This window comes from Opisthocomus hoazin, chromosome 14 (assembly GCF_030867145.1).
Source record: "Opisthocomus hoazin isolate bOpiHoa1 chromosome 14, bOpiHoa1.hap1, whole genome shotgun sequence".
Classification (NCBI taxonomy): Eukaryota; Metazoa; Chordata; class Aves; order Opisthocomiformes; family Opisthocomidae; genus Opisthocomus; species Opisthocomus hoazin.
Genome location: NC_134427.1, coordinates 19,338,764 through 19,361,897, shown reverse-complemented (window position 1 = coordinate 19,361,897; position 23,134 = coordinate 19,338,764). Strand labels below are relative to the sequence as shown.

Here is a 23,134-nt window from a genome sequence, read left to right as displayed (position 1 = left end):
AACAGCCCTGGTGGATCCTGAACTACTCATTCATTTTCTGACACAGAACCTCAGACATTCGGTGGACATGTCTCAAGGTCAAAGACACTAGAGGTTGGCTTGTGGCTGAAATTAGAATAGTTTCTTACAAAACCAGCTATTTTCATCCATCGTGTTAGGAAATACTCCTATCCATTCAAATTCCAGCCTGCCGTTCAATGAGTGTTAACAAATAAAAAGAAAATTTAAAAACCCCTGCAATTTAGGAACAAGAATAACTGTACACAGAATCATTGGCTCTTGTTGTACCCTCCAATTTAATTCTCCTCTATAAGTTTTATGGTAAATGTGGGATTTTCTGGAATGCCTCAGGTCTCTTGGGTAGGGGGCACATTTACATGGTTTCTTTGTAGGAAAGTAACACATTTGTGGAACTACAAAAATACCACAAAGAAACCTCTAACGGGATTGCATGCACTGAACTGCTTTAAATTATGGCTGTGGGCTTCTTCCCTAATTCACAAAGAAATCAGATGCTGCATATTGTGTCACATTAATAATCTGTTTATGAGTAAACATATCTATTTAAAGAGAAGATCTTCCAGATTAATTACAAATCTGCTAAATTAACTCACACACGAGCGAGCTTGGTTCGCGTTTCTGTGTCCCACCTCCTGCTAGCGGGAAGGTCTGACAGCTCTCAGCTGCTCCACTGTGGGCCGACGCTCCCGCGAGAGCAGCGGGGCCAAGGGCAAGGCAGGACCACAGCTGCGGGATGCTGTGCACGCCCGCAGTGATGCCCGCAGTGGGCTGGGAGGGGGCTGAGGAGCTTTGTGGCTGGGGGAACGCAGCCCAGAGCATCCAGCACCTGCGATAACATTTTGGAAACGAAGTCAGAGGCCAAGGTCTGCAAGCAACAAGGCTGCAGTATTCATTCCTAGGATAAGGGTTGCTTCTGCGCTGACTGACACAGATGGAGGGAGGACTGGGCTCTAGTTTTCACATTAGCGACTTGCAGTTCCCACTATTTACTGAATCAGCTGCTGGAGCTTAAACGAGAGCTTGTTGTGCTACGGTCTGTACACGAGGAGCATACGCAGGCAGCAGAGGAGGGATAAAAACGATGCTGCTGCACACACGAGGCACTCCTGCCCATTCACAAGCCAGGTTTACACAGGTGCTCAGGCAGCTGAAGGTGCAACCAGGTACCTAGGACTAGTGGCACAAGAGCCTAAGCATGTTTGTGTATATCTGGTCCTTGGTGACCTGCCAGACTATTCCGAAAAGGACAATGGACTCAAATTTCCTGTTTCTGGCTTCACAGGAGCAGGTTTTCTCAAAGCTTGTTCCCTCTGTCAGATTTTCACCTCTAAGCACACCTTTGCAGAGTAAATGTTCAACAGTTCCTCATGCCTTTCGATACCTTGAAGCAGCTATTAATTTACAAGGCTGTGAGGTGCCACGATCTTACCAGCTTCCCTTACGAATCTGATCTTGCAAAAAACAAAGCCAAAAGACTTAGCAGAGCTCCAGAGGTGTCAATTTTTAGTACTCTCACATGTCCAGAAATTCTGTTGCAATTTCCTTCTAAGTAGTCTGGGGTTAATGAGACTGAAGAGAATGATAGGAAGGAAAGAAATAATTATATATTCTCTTTTTTCTCAACATGTCCCAAATGTCACCTCTGACCTGGCTTTCTATTTCTGGCATGGTCTAAACTCCCTCTATTTATTTAGCAGCCTACACACCACTACAGTAACATAGCAACAGTACTTTTAGTCGTGAATTTGAAAGAAGAGAAGCAAAAAAAAAAAGAACATATTTTTTGTAAGAAAACTGTTAAAGCATTGCAGTCTAGTAACACTCCAGTAAATGCTTCTATTTGTCCCTTTACAAGCCAGTATTATTAGGTTTCCAGTCTGCAGAGGGATGTACAGGGGAACCAAAGCAGTGTCACCGTCACGAAGCCAGTTCTTCCTATGCCAATCAGACCATCCCCTAGCCTTTTTGTTTGTTTGTCTTCATGATGTTTCAGCTTGCATATTTCTCAGGCTCAGCACAGATGAACACGGGAGTTTGGGGAGGATACTGAAACAATGATGGGATTTATGTGGTGTTTTTCCCTCACTTCTCAAAAACAGTTCACCATTATTTTATAATCCATAGCTCAAAGGTGATACAACGCTCAGAGCTATCTGTCAAAAAGGAACACTTTAAAAAGCAGAAAGTGAAGTTGGAATAACAGTCCCATTTTCAGCGGACAGTCCAAAATCCCACTGTTTTACAGGGAAAGTTAGCCAGTGAAGACCTGTAAAACCGGCCCTGGAGCCAGAGGAGTACCCAGCGAAAACATTTTGCAAACCCTATTTCAGTGGGACCAACGTGCCTAAGTATCTCAAAAAAGCAATTCTCTGAGCTACTTAAGTGTTTCTTATTTTTAAATCGTAAGGCCTCAGTGAGAACTCCATCATTTTCTTAGGACGAGTTCAAAATGTTGAATTTATGAAAAATAAAACTTCTTCAGCTTGCAAAGCTTCCACTGTAAACATTAGTAAACAATACAGATGTAGTAGCTGGAATAGCAGTGAGCACTTCACGAAGCAGTGTGTGACTTCTCGTGAAACTGTCTTCATCGTTACAGTAAACTCAGCTGGCATTTCTTCAGATGCTTTTTCTCATCTCACAGCGATTTTATCAACACACAATCACCTCCGAATGCTGGTGGCTTTTCTGTGGAATTGGCAACAGATCTTGGAGGGGCAGCTTTACAGCAGCCATACACATTCAGCTTTCCCAGCATTTATAAATGCGATACTTCTGTAAACTTTGTGGCTTTACTTGCACAGTTTGTAAAGTCCGCAAGTAAAACATAGTTTGCTCTTGTTCTGAACTGTTGGCTTCTCCTTGGCACGACCAGTTTACGTCAGCTTGAAAAAACGGCTTCACAACTGTAAAATCCTTGAACTTCAACCGTTTCCAAGTCTGGTACGTAAAAGCAGATTGTTCACAAACTCTGCACTTTGCTGAGATTAGAACAGTCGCAAATTTAGACAGGGTCCCATTATGGTCATTCTTCTGTCCAACAGAAATATGGTTACATAACCCACAGCCTTCAAGGCTTGGGAGTCACAGGATTGATAATATTTGTCACTAACAGGGCTCACAGAAACCATTGTCTTTTAAAAAGTATTGCCAAAAACGTGTCAAAAACTTTCAGATGACAATCTAAGTTCCGTTTAAATTAGCACCTTCATTAAAGTAATTTTAAATTCATACTAATAATGACGTTTTACTGCCTTTCTGTAAAACGCTCTATGGGAAAGGATACTGAATTTACTGAACTGCGCTGGTCAAGGCTTTTGTGGAAAGCTACAAAGCAGTTTTCAGTGTAGGGGTCAGGTAGGGTTTCTGGCATCAGAAGGGAAGGGAATAACAAGTTCTGTAAGAACAGCTGTCTCATTCTAACAATTACCAAGCTACAAATGAGTTAGCCTCAGAAAGGGAGTATTTTTCCGCCACAAAGACTAGACATCGGTTTTGGTTTATTTTTAACAAAGTGCAGCAGATTTTAAAACTGAGTTTTGCATGGCTATACGTTTGTTGTTTTGGGTTTTTTTCTGATGCAACACAAACTGAAACAAGTCAAGGACATTATTGTAAAGCAGAAAAAGAAAAGATGAAGTATTGCATTTTATTCAACAATTAAATGAGAGAGAGGAAAATCTATTTTATCTGGCTGGATGTAATGTTTTGACATGCAAATTTCATTTCAAAGATGGCATTTTTTCCTTGTCTTATCACATTACTAATTAATTTCCAACTCAAATGAAAACACCAAGAAAGTAAACAAAATGACTGTTTCTCTACTGAGTAATATTATAGGAGTAAACTTGTCCCTTTCCCTAAAAAACTATCAAATTGGCATAATACACATTCATGGCATTTTAATGCATTATTGGCAGAAGTTGTGTGTTTATCCATCGTAGAGTTTTCATGCTACAGCAAAGAGTTCACCGAAGTACTACTTGTAATGCTTTTTCCTCTAAGACAAGTTTGATAGCATCACTAGTTTAATTACCACTCAAGTTAACATTTCCTTCTCTGTTTCAAACTAGTATGGTTTTTTTTAAGCGTCTATTTTTGAACGCAAAGACCTGATAACTTGCAGGTTTCTGTTTTGAATAGAAACCAATAGCTGGACATTCTTGTGCACTGAAAACATGTACTCGAAGATTAAACCGGGGCTTCAGGGCTATTACAGCTCCACCCAAATAAATAGTCCAAGGGAAATTATTCTGCTTAACATTCTGATACATAGGTTGCCAAGAACAGTAGTGTTTTTTAGAAATTATTTTTTTCTTAGAAGTCAGCCTATCTCACTAAACATTGCATTTAAACTACCAAAACACGGTTAAAAGGAAAGAAAATGGTCTAGAATAAACACCACACTTAACCTACCAAAACAAGGTTAAGTAGTGGAAAATGGTCTGATTTGCACTTAGCCAATTACAAATGTTTAACTCCAATGATGGAAACTCCTCCCTAAAATAAATTTTCTGCTGCTGTTTTACCAGTGAGATCAATTCCAGGATTTCACAGAGAAGGCAATGCAGGAGCTTCTGTATCAAAGCCTTCATTTCTTCACAAGTGAGTTCTCCCTTAGTACACAAACCAGACAGAATATATGCTGGATTTCAACATGAAGTAACAGCTGGAAAAACACAGGTACAAAACTTACAACTAGAACCAACTAAATGGCTCTGTGAACTTTCTCCATCACACTGGACTCCTACTCCCACTCAGCCTGTGATCTAGAGTTACAAAACCTGCACAAATTGGTTAAAGAAACTCAGATTTTTCAATGAGAATTCAGGATGTTGGTTCCAGCAGCGTATGAAGGGTGGCTGTAACTCTCTGTTCAGAGAGGACAGAGCTCAAGAGGTGAGGCTTTGTAGGAAGCATTTGTAAATAAAAAGGCTTATGGACAAAAATTAAGTTTGGATCTCTCTTTAATAGTTATTCTTCGGTAACTTCCCCCAAATCCCAAAGCAGCAGAAGTACTTGATCTCACACAGCACTTGGGGATTTCTTTTAGGCGAGGGTGGCAGTGTCCTCTGCTGATACCAGCCCAATGCTAGACCCGAGAGCAGCCGCTCTGCATCCCACCTGCCCTTAGCAGTGCTGTGGGACTCTTGTTCCTATTACTTGAGCAAACTCTTCCATAATTCTACTTTACTTTTTCTTCTTAGTGACCAGTAACTTCCCGTTTGTTTTCCTGATAAATACCAGAACTTCAGCTAAAAATGGAGAAGTCGTCTCAATTCTCTTATCTGGTAAAACCCTGTCAGTGGGGTGCTGTGGTCGAGTGCTGGCAGATCCCCCCAACAGTTAGAGATGTCCGCCTGCACCTACTTGCTGCTGTGCCCTTCGGCCAGCGCTTACTGCCCCTCGCGCAGGGACAGCGGGAACGGAGACTGCTTTACCAGCTTTTTGCATATGCTACACTAATTTACACTTCTACTTGTCTTCCCAGACCAGACACTCCAAGAAGCATGCTAAGAACTATACGGCTAAATTTTCTAACACAGGGTCCATTTTGATCTCTTGTTCTAGAGATGCTGACAAGGAATTTGATTTTCAATAATGTTTGAAGAAATCAGTCACACAAGTAAAGTGGGAAACTTGCCTTTTTTTGAGCGAGTGGTCTTCCCTCATCAATTTGTATAGTACTGAAGATTAAAAATAGCTCTTCAGCTGGGGTACAGCTGTGCAGTGTTGACTTAAATGGAGCCACATGGACTCACAACAAGCAAGCATCTGTATATAGCCCTTTACTATTGCAAACCACGTAACTCAACACTAACGGCAAGTAAATACCGGTGTGGCATTCACAGGAGCCGGCAGCAGGCTGGCTAACTACCGCTGCTGCTCCTCACAGGTGAGAAACACTACAGGACAGCGATTTGAGGACAGGTTGAAATTAGCTGCCTGCTACAAATCCCATCTCTGTCTCATCGGCACATGAACAATGTGTCTTCTCAATGGCACTAGTCTCTTCTTTCATGAGACATCCTCTATGACTTCTTTCATGTCTTTTCCTAGTGTTTTACTACTGGTTGTAGTAATTAGTTTGTTTTCTAGGTCATGAAACCATTCTCCCCCCTCTCCAATAAGCAGAAAACAAATATTACCAGTCAGTGAGCAGACATACTTCCACACGAAAAGTATCAAAAAGCCGGCTGTTGAAGGCTGACTTTACAGAATTGGGATACGTGAACATCACCGCTCTGAGCCTTCTCACTTTTTAAATTTTTTTTTAACGAACATAACCACATTTTTCCCTTGCGGCTCTGAATGTCTAGTCTAAACCCCTGGTTGGATGTATTCAGCACTAATATAACACACTGCGAAACCCATCAAACCCGAAGCAGATTCCCCCATGACATTAAATTTCCTAGAGGGTGCCACTCGTGATCCACTAATATCAACACCAAAAATCTCCAGCGGGGCCAGGTTTTCCTCCCGTGGGGCTGAGTGCCAAGCTGTGCCTGAAACTTAGCATTTTTGGTCTAGAGCACGATGGACTTCACCTCCACCACCACCACCACCACTTCCTAGTTTTTGGTAGCAGCTTCTCCCTCTCTGGCCCCTGCCCCATACCCAGCTCCCCCCCAAGCTTCAGGGGTTCCCCGGCACCCCTCAGGCCCACAAAGCCCCAACCGGTGAGAAAAGCTGGAACCAAGTGGGGAAATGAGAGCAGCACAGCTTTCAGGTCACACTTAGGGGACAAAGAACTGCAACACACACCAAATGCTCTCCTGGGAGCCTCCTTGCACAACTGCCTCTTTAGACAGGCTGACGTGGTGGATTCAGGGTTCAAGTATCAGACGGAGGGAAAAGCACTATACATGCTATTAAACCACTATCAGAGTATTTGCCTGCTGAAGTGAAGCTCCCTGCGCTTTCTAATGAATTCTCTGCATTTAGCATTAAGCTCTCTGTTTTTACAGAAAGTTACACTTGGGTAATTAATCTCATGTTCGTTTCCTGCACATGTAAGAGCAGCTTTTGTTAGGGAATGATAAGACACTTCTAAGAATAGTGCTACTAAGAGCATCAGCTTTGTAAGACATTACAGGAAAAATATAGACTCTACTCACCTGCTTTTCGCTTTGCAAAGTTTTGAAAATAACATTCTGCTTACCTAGACCCAAATTCTGACTTGTTTATACATATTAAACCTAATTGTTTTCATCAGGGAACAAGCACAAACAAAGGTATACTTTGGTTTTTAGGTTCCAGTCTCACAAAGATGTATTTGTTTAATTTTATAAAGACTGTAAATATTCCCAGTGGCTTCAGGGGGACTATCTGCAGTTCCCAGTCTCACAACGTGAATTCATCACTTTGTCGGGTCTCATAACTACAGATTCCACTGAAATTAATCGGATTTTCTTAGTGGTTGTAATAGACTGAGGATTAAGAATTTGTCTGCGTGTAAAACAAGAGACCCCCAGGTCGGACCTTACAAAGGCCGGATGCTGAACTCAGGAAAATGTAAACTGGGAGACAACCCCGTGAGAGCAACTGAGTCACGCCAGTGTGAGAGAGGTCCCAACGCGCAGCAGACGGGGCCGCATTCAGAGCCCCCTGGAAGCTGCAGCCCCGACCGCGGGCTTTGCCAGCTGAACACAAAGGGTGGTGTAAAGCTCGGGGATTTATGTATGTTGTCAGTTCAGAACCAGAGCCAACACCATTCTCCTGTAAGCGGTTGACACTTGACACCTACAGCAGTCAGTTTAAACAGTCATTGTTTTAAAGCTTGTGTTGTTTTTAAGCAGTCGTTGTGGTTCAGCCTGAGCTATCTGCCACCCCAGTGCGAGATGCACAAGCTACCATGCTGGTGAAACTATACAAAAAGTGGGGGAAAAACAGTTTACAGTGAGTAAGAGACAATTTCCATTTGGTCTGCAGCATCCCCTGTCTAACCAGTCATATGAAAAAGGACATTAATCTTTGCTGTACTTGGGAGCGGATTTCTTTCTGCTTTATTATGGACAAAGGAGTAGCTTATCCCCCTAACCAGAAAACAAAGCCTAATCTGCAGAGATCTGGCTAATCTGGTGGTTGATGTTTGAAGAATAACATGGACCCAATTTCCTTGGATTTTGTAGTGCAAAATCCGAGCAGAGCAGACTGCAGCTAGACTTGTGAGCTGATCAGAGCCCCTGTTGTGACCATTATCTTGACTGTATAATGGGGGCTTTCAAATCCCAGCTTTATCATATTCTGTTTTTTCTACTTTGCCCTTTTATGAATATTGAGTCATCAAAAATAGCTTCACTGACAGAGTTACTAATGATACCAGCTGGGTGAATCAGTGGCTCTTACATTGTCTAGTGCCTGCTATACAGGGCTATTAGTGCACTTGTTACAAAATATAGCAAAAATTAGATATCCACATTTTATTTGTGGCTCCCTTGAGACACATCATAGTGGTTGTTTTAAAATTAGAAAACGCTAACTGAACAAAGCAAATATTCAGCCAATTCAATGCAATACTGTGATCTCAAAGGAGAAACTGGCTTAGAATAAGTTAAAAGTAAATTCTAACATCAGTAAATTATCCTTTCTCCTAGTTTTTATTGCAAAGAAAAAATACACTGCCAAGTGATATCTACCACATTCTTCACAAGACAGTTATTCCTCACATTACTAGAAAAAGCTAACATCAGCAGTCCAGAAAAAAATGCTGATAAACAGAAGTGAATACGACAAATGATGTAAGCTATGCATATGGCTTGAGCGTGACAGAGACATTCTGTGGCATCCTTCTAGTACAGCGCAGTGCGCCGGGGTAAGTTACGCTCAAAGTGCATGACTCAAACGAGTATTACCGATTCCAAAAGTGTAGCAACAGTAACAACATGCCTGATGAAGAACCATCGCAAATGAGTGTGCAAAACGGCCCACGATGGGCTTACATTTTTAATGCTGTCCCAAGCAGTTTTCTAAGGGTCATTTATTTCCACCCGGAGTGCCTTCTTTGCAGCCCTGCAGTGATACAGTTTCCTATGTTTGCAACACATACCCCTTTTTCTTTTCTTTTTTTTTTTCAGAAGAACAGACAGGCAGATAGAGGAGGAAAGAAGGGGCCCCCTTGGCACACGCTGCAGTCGCAGCCCTCCATGCACGCAGCCCTCTCTGCTTCCCACCAGCCCCCGTCACCTTCCAGCTATCGGGAACTTCACAGCCTGGCATCTGCTGGCACCCCGTTATCGCAGAGAGTAAAGCTTGCTGCCAGCAACTGCATCTGGCATATTAAATGCGTAAATAAAACTGTTGCAGAGGCTGCCTTTAGCAAGTGTCATAGAAATTACAGAGCATCTTAACAAAGCAGAGCCTCAGAATTTAAAGTATTAGGGGTTTGGGCTGGTTTTTTTTCAGGACGTTCTTGCCCTTCCCTGGAAAAGTGACATCTGAAATTCTGTTACGACAATTCTGTTACGGCAACATTAACTGAAACCGAAATGTGGTTTTTAACCTAAGACACGTTGCATAACAACCGAAGCATTATAATCTTACGAGCCGGGAAAGGTTAATTCCAAAGGGCACGAGAATATCGGCGAAAACTAAAATGCTCCGTAAGCGCACGGACTTGTAAATCTTTCTGGCTCGGTCCAAGGCGAAACGTTTCCAAGGAAGAGTGAGAGACCGAGCGCACGCCGAAATCCGTTTGGGGAGCGAAAAAAAATAAATATACATATGTATATATCAGCAGAGCCTCTGCACTTACGTATCTCTTGAGCTTCTTCTCGGGGGGCGATTTAATGAGCCATCCAGTGCAAACGACGTCCCCCGAGCTCATCTTCCCCCCCGGCGCAGAGCGGCGACGCGGCAGCCAGGGTGCGGGCTGCGCGCGGGTGCGTGCGGGTGCCGGGTGCGGGGGTATTGTTCCCGGCCGGCCGGAGCCCGGCGGCGATCAGCTTCCTCCAGCCGCGCTCTGCCCCCGCTCCAGCCCGAGGAGGAAGTCATGACATTGATCACGACACGGCCGGCCCTCCCTCCGCCGCCAGCACAATGCAGCGCACCGAGCACGTGACGGGCGGCCCCGGGGCTCGCCGCGCCGCCACCCCGCCGCCGCGGGGAGCCCCGGCTGCGCGCCCCCGCGGGCGCACCCCGCCGCCGCGGGGAGCCCCGGCTGCGCGCCCCCGCCGCCCCGCCCCGCCCCGGGGATGCTGACAGCCCCCACACACACCCCCCGGCCCGGGCCGCTGGCGGCCGGGCTTCGGGAGCGCCGGGAGGAGCCCCGGCGGGCGGGAGAAGGGCTCCGGCAGCGGCCGCGGTGCCCGGCTGCTGGGCTCCGGCCGCCCCGCCGCTTCCCAACCCTGGCAGCCTGCGGACTTCAGGGTGTTTCAGGGGCATCTGGACTCCCGTGTGAATTTACTGCGAATAAATTTGATTTTTCTGGTCGCATCGTCGTGGGTGTTTTCGTAGCAGACCCTTCCAGAAGCGATCCCGGGGACACAGGTTGCCCTTCCGCTGTCACGACTGGAAAACACGACGGCAGAGTGTGCAACACTGCTGGTGTCCTTGGAGTCCGTGCCTCTCTCCAGCATGGGAAGCTCCTTCAAGGACAGGGCAGCTTGTGTCCGTTTTTAAGAAGCTGCTCATAACTTGGACTTAGGTGGACGCAGTGATTCTTCACCGGGTTTTATGAGCCTGCAATTGCTGGGGAGGCTCAGGTGCCCCTGCCTGGGCACAGCACGTGCGGTGGGACCTGACTCTGCAAGGCGGGGTTCGCGGTACCAGACCTGGGTGAGAGTTTGATCTTTTCACGTATTTTTTTCACGGCTGTAGTGGAGCTCTTCAGCAGGGTGGGCTGACAGCGACTTGCAGTGTCACTTCTGGAATCTGACAAACTGGAAACCATGCTTGGTTTTTTTTAATAATTTTAAGCAAAAATGATGTGGCAATGTGTATTTATCATATTTAATATAATATGTACTATAAATGGCATATAACACATAAATAAATGCCCTATGTACATTTATGTAATCATATAAATAAATCTGTATAAACTCATAGCATCCGTGTTGCTAGTGCTTTACATTATCACTGGTCATAAAAGAATCTTACTGTAAATGAAAACTGTCATGAATAAACTGTAAACAATTTGTGCTCTGACTTCTCTAGATAGGTTTTTGTTTGAGAGTGACTTTCCAGCAGTTTTGCAATATTATTTAACTCCCAACCTGGCATTCTGCTACCACCTTCACTCAGCTCCATTTATCCTTTATCCACAGTGACCTTTTTAACAACTTCACCTGTGTAACAGCAGGTTTGTGAACAAGGCTTTGTAACACTTCTCCTTGGAGAGACGCATCCAGCCACGGAACTCATTTCGGGAAGGAGAGTCACACTTTCCTTCCACATGTGACTTGACCGTGTCACTCTGACAGATAGCCTTAAACCTGAAGGCTTTAAAATATTACTCTGCCAAAATAAAATGAATTATGAGATACTTCATGTGTTGTCCCTACAGTGCCATAACAATACCCATTTTTTACTGCAGCATTCTTCAGGCAGATGGTTTCCCCTGTCAGATTCCTTGTGCAACTGCATAACCACCTGCAACAAGGCGGAAGAGGAGACGGCAAGGGGGCAGGACAGGGTGGCGAGGAACCCGGACTGCCAAACAGATCTAAACACTGAACGCCAAACCACAGCCTTCAGGAGAGCTCCGGCTCCGTCTTTGCTTGCGCTCAGCGATAATGCTGCCTGAATCACCAGCAGTGCCCATCTCTTCAGCCTCTTGTCCCCGCCCTTCTGCCATCTCCTCCATTACACAACCACAATATGTTTGTGGGGCTATGAGATGAACTGCATCAGAAAACTGACTTTTTGGAAAAGAAGAAGTCAAAAAAGATTATTTCCCAGTTGGATCAGGACTAGTTTCCTGATCAGATAAATGCTGTGGCCTACTACACACTTGTGCCTGACCGAGAGAGGGGGTGATGCAGGGGCAGTAATAAGAAATCAGCAGTTGTTTAAATTGGCACTTCTGCCAAAAAAACGCCTGCTGGGTGGTAGCCATGGAGACAGGGAGGGGTACATCGATTCTGTTCCCTGCGAGACGTGTCGCTCCTCTGTCAGAGGGCTCCTGTCCTCACTGCTGGAACAGCTCAGTTGCTTGTGAAGCACCTGCCGAAATTCTTGCACGTTGCAGCTCAACATATTCAGAATAAATAAAATCTGTGCCAGTTTACTTCTGGTGCCAGTAGCCTCAGGGGAAACACAGGAAGCCAAAAATTATAATTAAGGAGAGCATGTGGGGGTTAACATGTTTGTTATGAAAGCTGCTGTGCCTTCTTGGTATTTGTGGTTCAAACATTAAAAGGGCAAACATGGTTATTTTTTTACCCTAATGATTTTCATTGTGCTGGTAATGTGTTGCTCATGTATGTGTTTGACAATGAACGGTATCTATCCCTGGTGGAAGAAGTGGGACTGCCCTTTTGTCCTGCTCCATGCACAGATTTTTCAAACACTTTTGAATGAAGAAACACTTTACTTAAAACCTTCATCATGATGGTGAATGACAGGGTCTTTGTTTTAAAAATCTTTCAGTTGAAGACAGATGTAAAGAGAGAGCTGAGGCTGGAAACAGAATGGAAAGTGAAGAGAAAGAAGAGCAAAGAAAAATTGATTTTGGTTGAACATTTCTGTGAAACCCTTGGGGTGTTCTATTTTAATTCCAGCTCTTGCATTTATCCATTAGCATTTAGTTTCAGACTTCAAGTATGTTTTGAATACATATGCTGCAATCACTGGCAAAACTCAATTAAAAAAGCTTAAAACCAAAAATTATTTTCTTAATATTATTGCAACGCCAAAAGGGTTGAAAGTGTAGAATTACATATGTCTGCTTAGGTTTATTTGTCTCGCTTTTTAAGCTTTTATTTTATACATATCACAGTTACCTAGAAAGAGATCAGGTTTTGCTTGGTAACAATAACATCAGCCAGTGGTACCTGTCTCTCCAAATCTGCTGTAGGCAGAGCTACAGGAATGTTCTCAAAAATGACTGACCACTGAAAAAAACGAGACCAAAATGACCCGCAGTCAGGATAAAATTATCTTTCTTTGTATACAACATCAGAACCAGTCTTAGCAAGTCTTCAAAGTCTGACAAGAGATTTTTTTTTTCTGGATGTGACACGTCCTACAATAAAGTCATAAACTGAGAAGCCTTCACAGATATGAACTGTAGACACAATGACAGAGAAAGTAAAACTAAATAAAATGTAAATTGAAACCCTAGAAGGCATAATCATTCTCTCGTCTGCACAAATAGTACAGGTCACTCATGTTCTGATATGTCTCAATCAGACTTCAAGAATCTGCCTTTATTTGGATCATGTCAGACTGTTTGTCCTCACCAGACTAACCTCATACGTGCCACTAGCATGATCAGTTTGACCCTGAATGTGTGTGCAATTCACATCAGCCAGAAACCTAAGAGGAATTCTCTGCTTGTTGTGAAAGTACTGGTCTACTCCTCTCCTTTCCTAACTTAGGCTACCGATGTTTCAGAGAAAACCAACACTTGCCTACTAATAAAACAGAAGAGAACAAATTGGCTAATTGCATTTGACGGGCAATTCCTTCATGACCCTACAGGCAACTGATTTAAAGAAGTAAGTGTGCTATTTAAGATTGCCCTTTTCCATGTTGCAGAGCAACTGGTAGTGTTATTACTAATATTGAGAGCAGTGAAAGTCCTTGCTACCCTGTGGACAGAAGAATAATTGGGATGGAGAGGATGGGAAGAATCAGGAGGGTTTATATCATTCACAAATGTACAGTTATCAAAGCAGGAAGAGACACTGGAGTTACCTAGACTGACATTCCTGCAAGCATATATTTTTTCCCAGACTCTAACCCCACATTTAATGTACTAAACCCTGCAGAGGTTGTGAAGGTTGAGGTGCATGCAAGAGACAGCCATAGCCCTGGGAGAACAGCCCTTTCCTCTCATGTAGTGACTGATCCCTGTTTACATATGGAGCTCGCACCACACTTACTCAGCAAAATGCTAACATGCCTCCGCAGCATTCCCACAGCAAGCAGAAAAGCCCAGTACCACAAAAAGACATGACACAGTATAAACGTTCCAGCTGTTCCTGACAGTTACTACTCTGCTCCCCCCTGCAGACAAATATTTCGCTCTCTTTCCGTTTACAAGGACAAATTCAGCAAAGTCACAGGGGATAATTGAACCCCTTCTCCTCCTTTCAGTAGCCTGTCCTCACCACACAAATTAGGTCCAACAGAGGAAAGCCCACAGATCATCAGAGCAACATCATTTGTTGTTGTTTAAACAATTAACTACAAAAATTGGAGCCTGACCACTGGCACAGGACAATGCCAACCCTGTCTGCGCTACACTGATGAATATATTCCGCCTGAACTGGGCTGCGGACTCGGTCACCCACAAGGTCTCAGTGGCAGCAGGACCCAACGGTCAAATACCTGCTTTGGAAGCAGGAGCCATTGTGAAAATAAAAAAAGAAAACAGACAGTTGAACGTTGCTGTGGTTTTGCTCCAGGAAGTATATGAACTATGTAAGCTGCATGTGGGTATGGCCTTTATTGTTATGGACAAGGCAGATTCTAATTTTACCAAAAGCTCTCATGACACATAGGGAGAACGCTGTCAATCCATTCCAGAAAACAGACCAACGCCCTCTGGCACTAATCTCCTCTGGGAAACAGCAGCAGACATTCAGCATCTCATAGGAAAGCCTCCCGTTCAGGAAAGAAACTGGTGGAAGAGCTGGCGTTCTGCTGAATAGTGTATTTATTTGCAAATGCACTACTGCCTTTTTCTGAAGTGGGGGTGGTAACAAACAGAGCCCCACTTTGGTACAAACCACTGGCCTGGCACTTTTGCCAGAAGATAGGTTTATCTCTTCTCTGTCATCCATAGAAGCACACATCAAAAACTGCACTTTTGCTACTTCTCAGCTTCTGCTCGTGGATTAGTAAACAATCTTCTGACGTCTGCATAGCTGGTTAAGCAAGCCACGGCTGTTACTCTCTATATATGTGGTATCAACCCTTTTCTGAGGATTTCTTTGTGAGGTGATTTTATCAAAGACCCTTCAAGGTCAGCAAATAATCCTGGCAGTTGAGGGAGGAGATATAAAAGCAGAGAAGATAGCTTTTTTAAAGTGACAAATTTTTTTTCTAATTTTCTTAATTGCCTTTAGAAGCTAAGAAAAATCTAATTCCTTTCTCATAGACAACAATGATGAATACTACTCAGTCTGTGTGTGAGAGGGTCTACTGATTAGATTTGCATGGAGGAATTTACCTGTGCAGAGCTGATGGATTCTGGTGATATGACACAGTCAAATCTGTAACACCCAGAAATTCAAAATAATCTCTTTGACACCAAGATTATGACGTGCTTCTTCCAGATCAGAAATAGCAAGTTATTATTAAATTTGAATTTTAGCTTTAATTTTAATTTTAATCTCAATCTCCTGAAAGTGCGCATTTGCTGAAACCAGTTTACTACAAACTATCTGGAGCAGCCTGAAGTTTGGATGCGAATCTTAAAGAAAGGTCTTGGGAAGGCCTGCAGAAACAGATGGAAAAAGAAGTATGTAGTTTTATGTTTAAGTGAAAAAAAATCTACCCAGCCATTTTCAGACTCACAAATGTGGAAGGCTTGTCATGAAGTGCAGGATGGGTCTGGGCTTCCCTAAAATGTTCTTACTGAGACCAGAGAACACTCCAGAGTGATGAGAAAATGATGACAGGAAAATTAATGTGGGGAACTGTCTGCCTCTGTTCTCTATGTTGCTCAAAAATGTCTTACTGAGAGTTATAGGAACCCTACCTCTTACATTGTGATTTGTGAGAAATTTTCATGCAGATGGCAAAACAGTGGGTGAAACAGATACCTTCCCCTTCTAGGTAACTGAAGGAAAAACAAAACACTACTTTATTTAATTATGATTGAGTGGAGGGTATTATAGCAAACAGACCAGATTTCTGAACTACATGTGTAAAAGGTTGCTCTGCACGAAGAATGTAAATGCAGGAAAGGAAGAATTGTTTTGATGGCAGCTGTGTGTTTGAGACTGTTACAAAAAAGGAAGAATCGTTAGAGGATGAGGAAGAAAGAAGGCACAGGCAGTCAGGGAAGGAAAATAGCAAAAAAATGGGGGAGCGAGGGGAAAGGCACAAACAGATTCTGTGTGGACAAGAATAAGCTAAAACCAGCTACTCCAGTTTAACAGATCCATCAGTAGAAAAGGATAGCAGCGTGGAAAACAGAACAGGTTCATTCTAGTTTATCACAGTGAGTGGATGTTGGCAAGTAAAAATGCATAAAAAGGACAGGATTAAAAGTATTTTCACAGCAGGATAAAGCCTGTGGCAACTGAAGTAATGGCTTTTGGCTTATGCAACACATCTGCCATGTTTGCAAAGCTAATGGAGGCAGTACTTTACAGCATCCTTCTGCGCATTTCCTGTATTTAAAGGAAACCCTGGTGCATGCTAAAACCTTTGAACAAGACCTGTCACATTTACAAATAGTCTGTGATCAGCTTAGGGATAGCAGTGTGAAATCAAACCCACCAAAATGGGCTTTTGCTAAAGAAAAAGATAATTGATTTTGAGCAGAGAATTTGTGAAGAAAGAATTTCAACCATCATTAGAGTTCAAGGCTATACTGCACTGGCCTGCTTGCTGGATACTCACAAATATTCAAAATTTTGTAAGATCCTGTCTCTGTCATAGGCAGGTTTTTTACAGGTTTTCAATACTACAAAACCACTGCATAGGTTAGGGGAGAAAAGGATGCCATTGCAGTGAGCAGCAAAGTGTGCTTCAGATTTATTTCGGTTGGAAAAATCTCTTTTGACAGCTTTTGCTTTGATCTAAAATCACTTTTAAAATGCCTTTCACTTTCAGCAAAACCAGTCTCTTCTGAGCAGGGGCTCTCTTGACACAACACTCCATGTTTTGGCAAAGTCGTACCTTATTACATCAGGAATTATTGTATGACCTCCAAAGGAATCATCGTTAAATCTGCATGACATCATTGTTTGTAGGTGGGCAAAATCTGGAGTTCATGACAGAATACACAATTGTAACGTTGCTTATTAAAATCTGGTTTATGGTAGCTTAAACTGATACAAATTAGTGTGGCTGCAATCCCACCCTCCATCTTGCGTGTATCTGTTTCCCTGCTGCATTGGCACTGGCCCTTGAGTGTGTGGGCAGTTGAGTTGTTTTGCTGTCTGAGAAAAAACTTGCAACTCTCTTTGTTGGGCTCAATTTTTGCATTTTGGAACTTTGAACTCACCCACTGCTCACCTGCAGAAACACCAGTAACAGTGCAAGGGGTCTGGAACACAGAAATGTGGTGTGGGTGGAAGGAGCTACTATGTTTAATTTCAAAGTTGTCAAGGACTAAAGGTATCCTTATAGGCAATTAAGGTGTCTTCGCAATAAGTTCCTGATGAGGCTCAGTAAATTAACACATTCTAATGTGATCACAAACCTGGCTCATCACATCCATGAACAGATGACAGTCTTCTCACTTTCATAATTTACCAAACTGTGAGAGTTCCTGGCTCTCCCACTGAGAAAATTAACACATAGCCAAAAGAAAAGGGATACCAAGTGAAAAGAGTGTTTAGCAAAAAAACTGTGTCATTGGGAAATACAGCCATATTAGAAGCCTTTGCAGTACCACAGTAAAGCTTTAGTTGATAAAACCCAGAATTAAAAATGCAATATTGCATACATGATGGGAAAAAACAATGAGTATTTTTACAGCTATCAGCTCTTCAAAACAGATACAAAGGATACATTAACTACTTTGTTATAGTTTTCAATGCTGAGTGAGGTCTTGTATTTGTAAACTCTATCGGCAACTCCAGAGACTGTCTGTTGGGCAAAATGAAACTCGATACAGAAAACTGATGCATGAATGTGAAGCCTGCACCACAAAAAACAAAAACAACACCCCTCCCATACCTTTTTTTTCTATAAGAATACTTAATGTCAAGCCTGTTAAGAGTACATTGCTTGGAAGTGCCTGTGCCTGTAACCGAGGCAGAATCAGGTGATGACTTGTTGTTTGTAGCCATGAACTACATCACGCAGGGGCTGGACTGCTCTGATCTGCTCAACTGCCACAAAGCTCTGGAGCAATGGACATCCTCAGAAATGACATCCTCAGCAAAACCTGGGTTAAAAATGAGCGATGCATAAACCAAGAGCTCATTTTAGAAGTAGTTTCTGTATTGCAAGCTCTAGAGGAGGAGGCCCAACTTTGTTTCTAATTGTATTAGGAAGGAAAAACCTGGAGCCTTAAAGTGGATAAATTTTGGAAAGGAACCTATGAAATAAGGATCTGAACGAAACAGGGCTGCACAGGCAAGTGCAGAATGCATAGAATTGTGCTGCTGGACATAACCGAAGTTACTTGGAAGGACATAACCACTGACATACAAACAGAGGTGGCATTTCTGAATTCTCAGCAACAGAAGATGTAATAACAGCAACTGGCAGATATGGTTTCTCTGCCAAACAAGCCACTCCAGCCAGGCAGCAGACTTCAAAGGAACAACAATCATTCCTTCACTGAAAGGAAGGATTCCTCCTGGGAGATTCGGAAAACAGCTTCTCCACACAATGTTGTCCTTTAGCTTAGGCCAAATGAGGGAGCGAGTAAATGGTTAAGACAACTTAAACAATAGCAGGCACATATCAAATCCCAGGCCATAAGTAAAACTGTGCAAGAGAGGTGTGGCAGAAGGTTTTTGCCTTGTGAGTTGACTTTAGAAAACCAAAAGACAGAGATAGTGGTGGTAGATGGAGTCTGATTATGTGCCAGGGTGTGAACTTAGTCTGGGTTTACTCACATCCTAGCAGCCAGTTGTCGCTGGCAGGGAGGCCTCACTCTCCTTCCTGCCCCTAGCTATGAACTCCTCCCACTGCTTTCCTTGTATCATTTCTGGCATTTTTATGACCATACAGCTAGTCCATTTAGCGCATTAAACCAATAGGAAAATCATAAAAGACAGGAAATCATTTTCTGCTGGGTCAGCCTTGCTGATGCTGCTTACATTAAGATGAATGGCACTGCTTGCACAGGACAGTACAGAGCGAGACCCCACCTGGAGAAGGGTAGTGAGACCACCATTTTCAGACTGCTGTTAGATTGGCTGCATTGTAAACTATGTTTTGGAAGAGATGCAAGAGGCAGAAATGCCGTGAAACAAGATGAGGAAGATACAAGGAAACCCCTCACACATTCATAGGAGCCTGCATGAACATCAGAAAAGGCCTAGGGAGAGCTCTTTGAGAGCAGTACTGTCTGGAAGATGCTTGAAATACAGACAAGGAAAACATTGCCTGTTTTCTGCTGTGTTAAGAGGTGTATGATTTTGCTAGCAGCCTGAGCGCACTAATAGGCCTTAATAATCCCGGCCAGCCTTACCTGGGGCCTTTACAGACCTTTACACTCCCTGTCTGTAGGCCCAGGAGCCTCATTTGGGGTCAGCCCTGGGCCACCAGTCCCCACATGAGTTGTGCTGTGGAAGGACTGGTCTTCAGCTCAGCTTAATGATGGACCTGCCTGCTGATCAGTAGACTGTGCCTGATCCCATTCGCTCCCACCAGATGTGATTCTGACCTGTGGATTGGCTTGGCCTTGGATCTGCTTTGTTACCACCAGCTCACCCGATGATCTGGACTGTTGGTGGAGCCTGGGTACTGTTTCTAGACCTGCCCTCCTTTGTCAGGTGCTGTGGGGCTGGACATGAGCTGATGAGGCCTCTGCCCTGTTGGCCATGCTACTGTGCTTGGCTCCACACCCTCCAGGGAGCAGCTGGCCCTTGCTGTTCCCTGGGGAGCTAGCTCAGACAAGCCCTGAAGGCGCAGGTCTGAGCTTAAAGGGGGCTCCTGGCTCCCACGGACAGGGAGGGGGGCCAGGGTCTATCAGTGCCCCTGGGCCCTGAACAGCTTGGTTCCTCAGCCCTGCCACCAATGTCCTTTTAGCCAAGGCAACAGTGAAACTCTAACCATTTAACAACCGAGATGAAAAGAGAAGCGTTTCATATAAGCAATATTTAAATATCAACATTTGATATAAGCATTTTAAGCAAGATGATAACACTGCAGTCAGGGTAATGTGTGGTTAGTGCACTGTGGTTGCTGACACTCACACTTGGCGTAGGCTAATGTAGGTACAGAAATAAAGGCAGCAACTCTGCAAGTCAACTTGCAAACACCTCAGAGATAGCACTTCTGTTACTCCCAGATCCTGTTTGTTTGTGAGCTATAAAACTGTTTATTGCTTATAGCTAACATGTTTTACACAGCGGTGGCTTAAGTTCATTTGCTAGTACCTTTAAGCTAGAAACATCTAGCGTAGTATGTGTGGATTTTGGACTCTGACACTGAGCGGAGAGCATCCTGAATGTGCACAAGGGAGTGAACAGATCCCAAAGTCAGAGGATACCACCTAGCCAAGGCCCTTCTTAACAAGACACTTTTGCCGTTCTGGGGGAAGGTACTAAATGTACATGATACACAGTTCTAGAAGTAACTAAGAACAGCAGGTACAGGATGGTTTCCAAATCTAATTTTTTAAATTTTTTTTCCTATTCTTGATCAATCCAGTTTTAAGGCTGAGCAGCACTCCTGTTACACAGTCCTCCGGCTGCAGGATCACCTTGAAGCCAGCAGTCCCACAGGCAGCCCCAGGCGAGCGCAGGCCCGTGTTGCCACCTAGTGGCATCTGGCAGCGGTACTGTCACTTGTAAATCGGATTTTCCGTTCAGGGAAGACACAAATCACAGCAGTATTTAAGACGCCTTTTATTATTTAAGCTGTTCTTATCCATAGAACCAAGTTTTTACTGCTAACAGCAGGTAACTATCCACACAGCGCATTCATGTCGTTCAATTACGCGCACACACACGAAGTCACTTGGTTTGTGCAACAGTTGGGAGGCCAACCTCACCTGCTTACTAAGGTGCTCAGAAACTCTTTGAAGGGCTCCTCTTTCTTCAGCAGGTGTAGGCACTGCCCTGTCAGCTGCATTTGTATTTAGCAGCCACAGCCACCGCTTTTTGGTTGTGGTCCGAGTGACACAACCTGTTGATACCTGTGCGTGCTGGTGGCCTTGTATGGATTTGGCAGATTCTTGGTGTACTAAATTTATCTGTTCTCGCAAATTCAACAGGTCTACCGGTCTCTAAAGCTTATCAGTTCTTGGGGGATATTCATACACTATTGCTCAGCGTGTACTATTTCTTTCTTCAGCCTGCTTTTTGGTAACATTTCTCCATTCACACCCATAGGTAGGTATCTATACAACTGATCCACACAAACTCACATAAAAGGGGCTTTTATAACAGCTTGCCTATAAAGTAATTCCACAGAATACTAAGATTTACTTTAAAAAGTTACCCAAATCAAATATATGTGTGCTAGAGAAATTCAGACCACTACAATTAGACCCCTGTTTGGGAAAGTCTGAGTAGCCATAGACCAAGATTTCAAAAATCTTACGGTCTTACCTGAATAGTAATGAAAATGCCCCTGGATCCGTATCTCATCAACTCTTTACATATTCCAGCTGTGTCTGAAACATAAAAGTGGTTAACAGTGAGCCTAAGTATATGCAATTTCTCTTTTTGTGTCTGACAAGAAAACATAATTGTCATCATAGAGGATGTCAAAAGCCATCTTTCTGAGTCGGACAGAGGAGACCTTCTTAGTTGCTGTGAAACCTTAGTGTGTAGGAGACTACACATTCAGCACCGGTGATTGTGTCTGGTAGACTGTAAAATAAGGAATAATAAACCTGGGAAAACAAAGAGCTAATGCCTAAATCTACAACTTTAACATCAATACTAGCCCCCTGCCTCCCACCCACAGAAAAAAAAAAGGAGAAATTCTGTGGAATTTTGCAAATATATTAGAAAAGCTATAAATAAAAAAATAGTATATAAAGTAAGTACAAAAAAGCACTTCACTACATTTTTTTATAATTAATTGGATTACTGCATGATAATACTGTTGTACGACTGATTTTTTCAGCCAGTAGCCTATGGATCCACAGGGGTACACAACATAATCTCAGAGAAGCAACTGAGAACATCTACGCAAAGTGCCAAATGCAAATGTTAAGCACACAAGCAAAAAATATCCAAAGGGGATCTTTCATGAAAGCACCAGCTTGATTGTTTTGTACAGCATGTAATGTTCCTGTGAATTTCAAGTAAAAACCAAGCTGTGAGGAACACTTGAGAGAGTGTTTTGCATAAACAGAAGCTACAAGCCTTTGAAACTGGAGTAGGAAAGTCAAATACTAAACGTGGTTAGTGAGCTATTTTCTGTAAAGGCTAAGAAGAAACACTTCATAGACTGGAATTTTCCCACCTTAGAGACTTTTTGTATAGCTAATGGTAAGCTTCATTTTCTAGACAGCCCTGTTTGGAAAAGCTATTTGCAGTACTCTATCAAAACTGGTCATGTACTCTTCTCAATCGTGCTATGAAAAAATGTACTTCCCAAAGCTTTTAAAAATAAATCACATGGAAGGGCTACTGCAGATGCTGTGGGTCTTGCTTTGTTGCAAACTACGCAACAGATGCAGAAGGCAATAAGAATCATAGAATCATAAAATCACAAAATGCTTGGGACCTTTAGAGGCCCTCTGGCCCAACCCACCCCTGCACTGAGTAGAGACAATAAGGTGCTAAATAATTTGGAACAGCACTGTTACTGTTTTGCAGCTGTTCCATGACACAGAAAACAGGCTTTGAGAGCTTAAATCTTCTATGTTGGCCCATAACTTAGATACTGAATTTCAGAGTAATCGGGCAGTTATGGAAACAGTTCAGACATTCAGTTACTCTTCACAAAATGGCACTTTATTGGAGTCAACACATGGATGGAAAAGAGGTCTCAGAGGTCCTTCTAAATGCAGTGTATGTATGTGAGCTGCAGTCACCCATTTGCTCAGCTTAGTTGTCGAGTTACGCAAAAAAGATCTTGATAACAGCTACTGAGCTATTTAATGGAATGAAAAAGCTTTTATTGCTCATTCTGC

General features: G+C 43.3%; 1 protein-coding gene across 3 annotated transcripts in view; it reads right to left on the bottom strand.

The window, feature by feature from the left end:
- The window catches only part of GAB3 (GRB2 associated binding protein 3), a 68,581-nt gene extending 58,535 nt beyond the window's left edge, over positions 1-10,046 (bottom strand). For 2 of the 3 annotated variants that reach the window (XR_012765508.1, XM_075435621.1), the window contains exon 1: positions 9,776-10,046. Coding sequence is in view for 2 of the 3 variants with exons in the window: in XM_075435621.1 (XP_075291736.1) it covers positions 9,776-9,847 (72 nt within the window). In the remaining variant the exon portion in view is untranslated. The remainder of the gene's footprint in view (positions 1-9,775) is intronic. The other variant, XM_075435622.1, reaches the window with a different exon arrangement.
- Between the last annotated feature and the right edge of the window lie 13,088 nt (positions 10,047-23,134).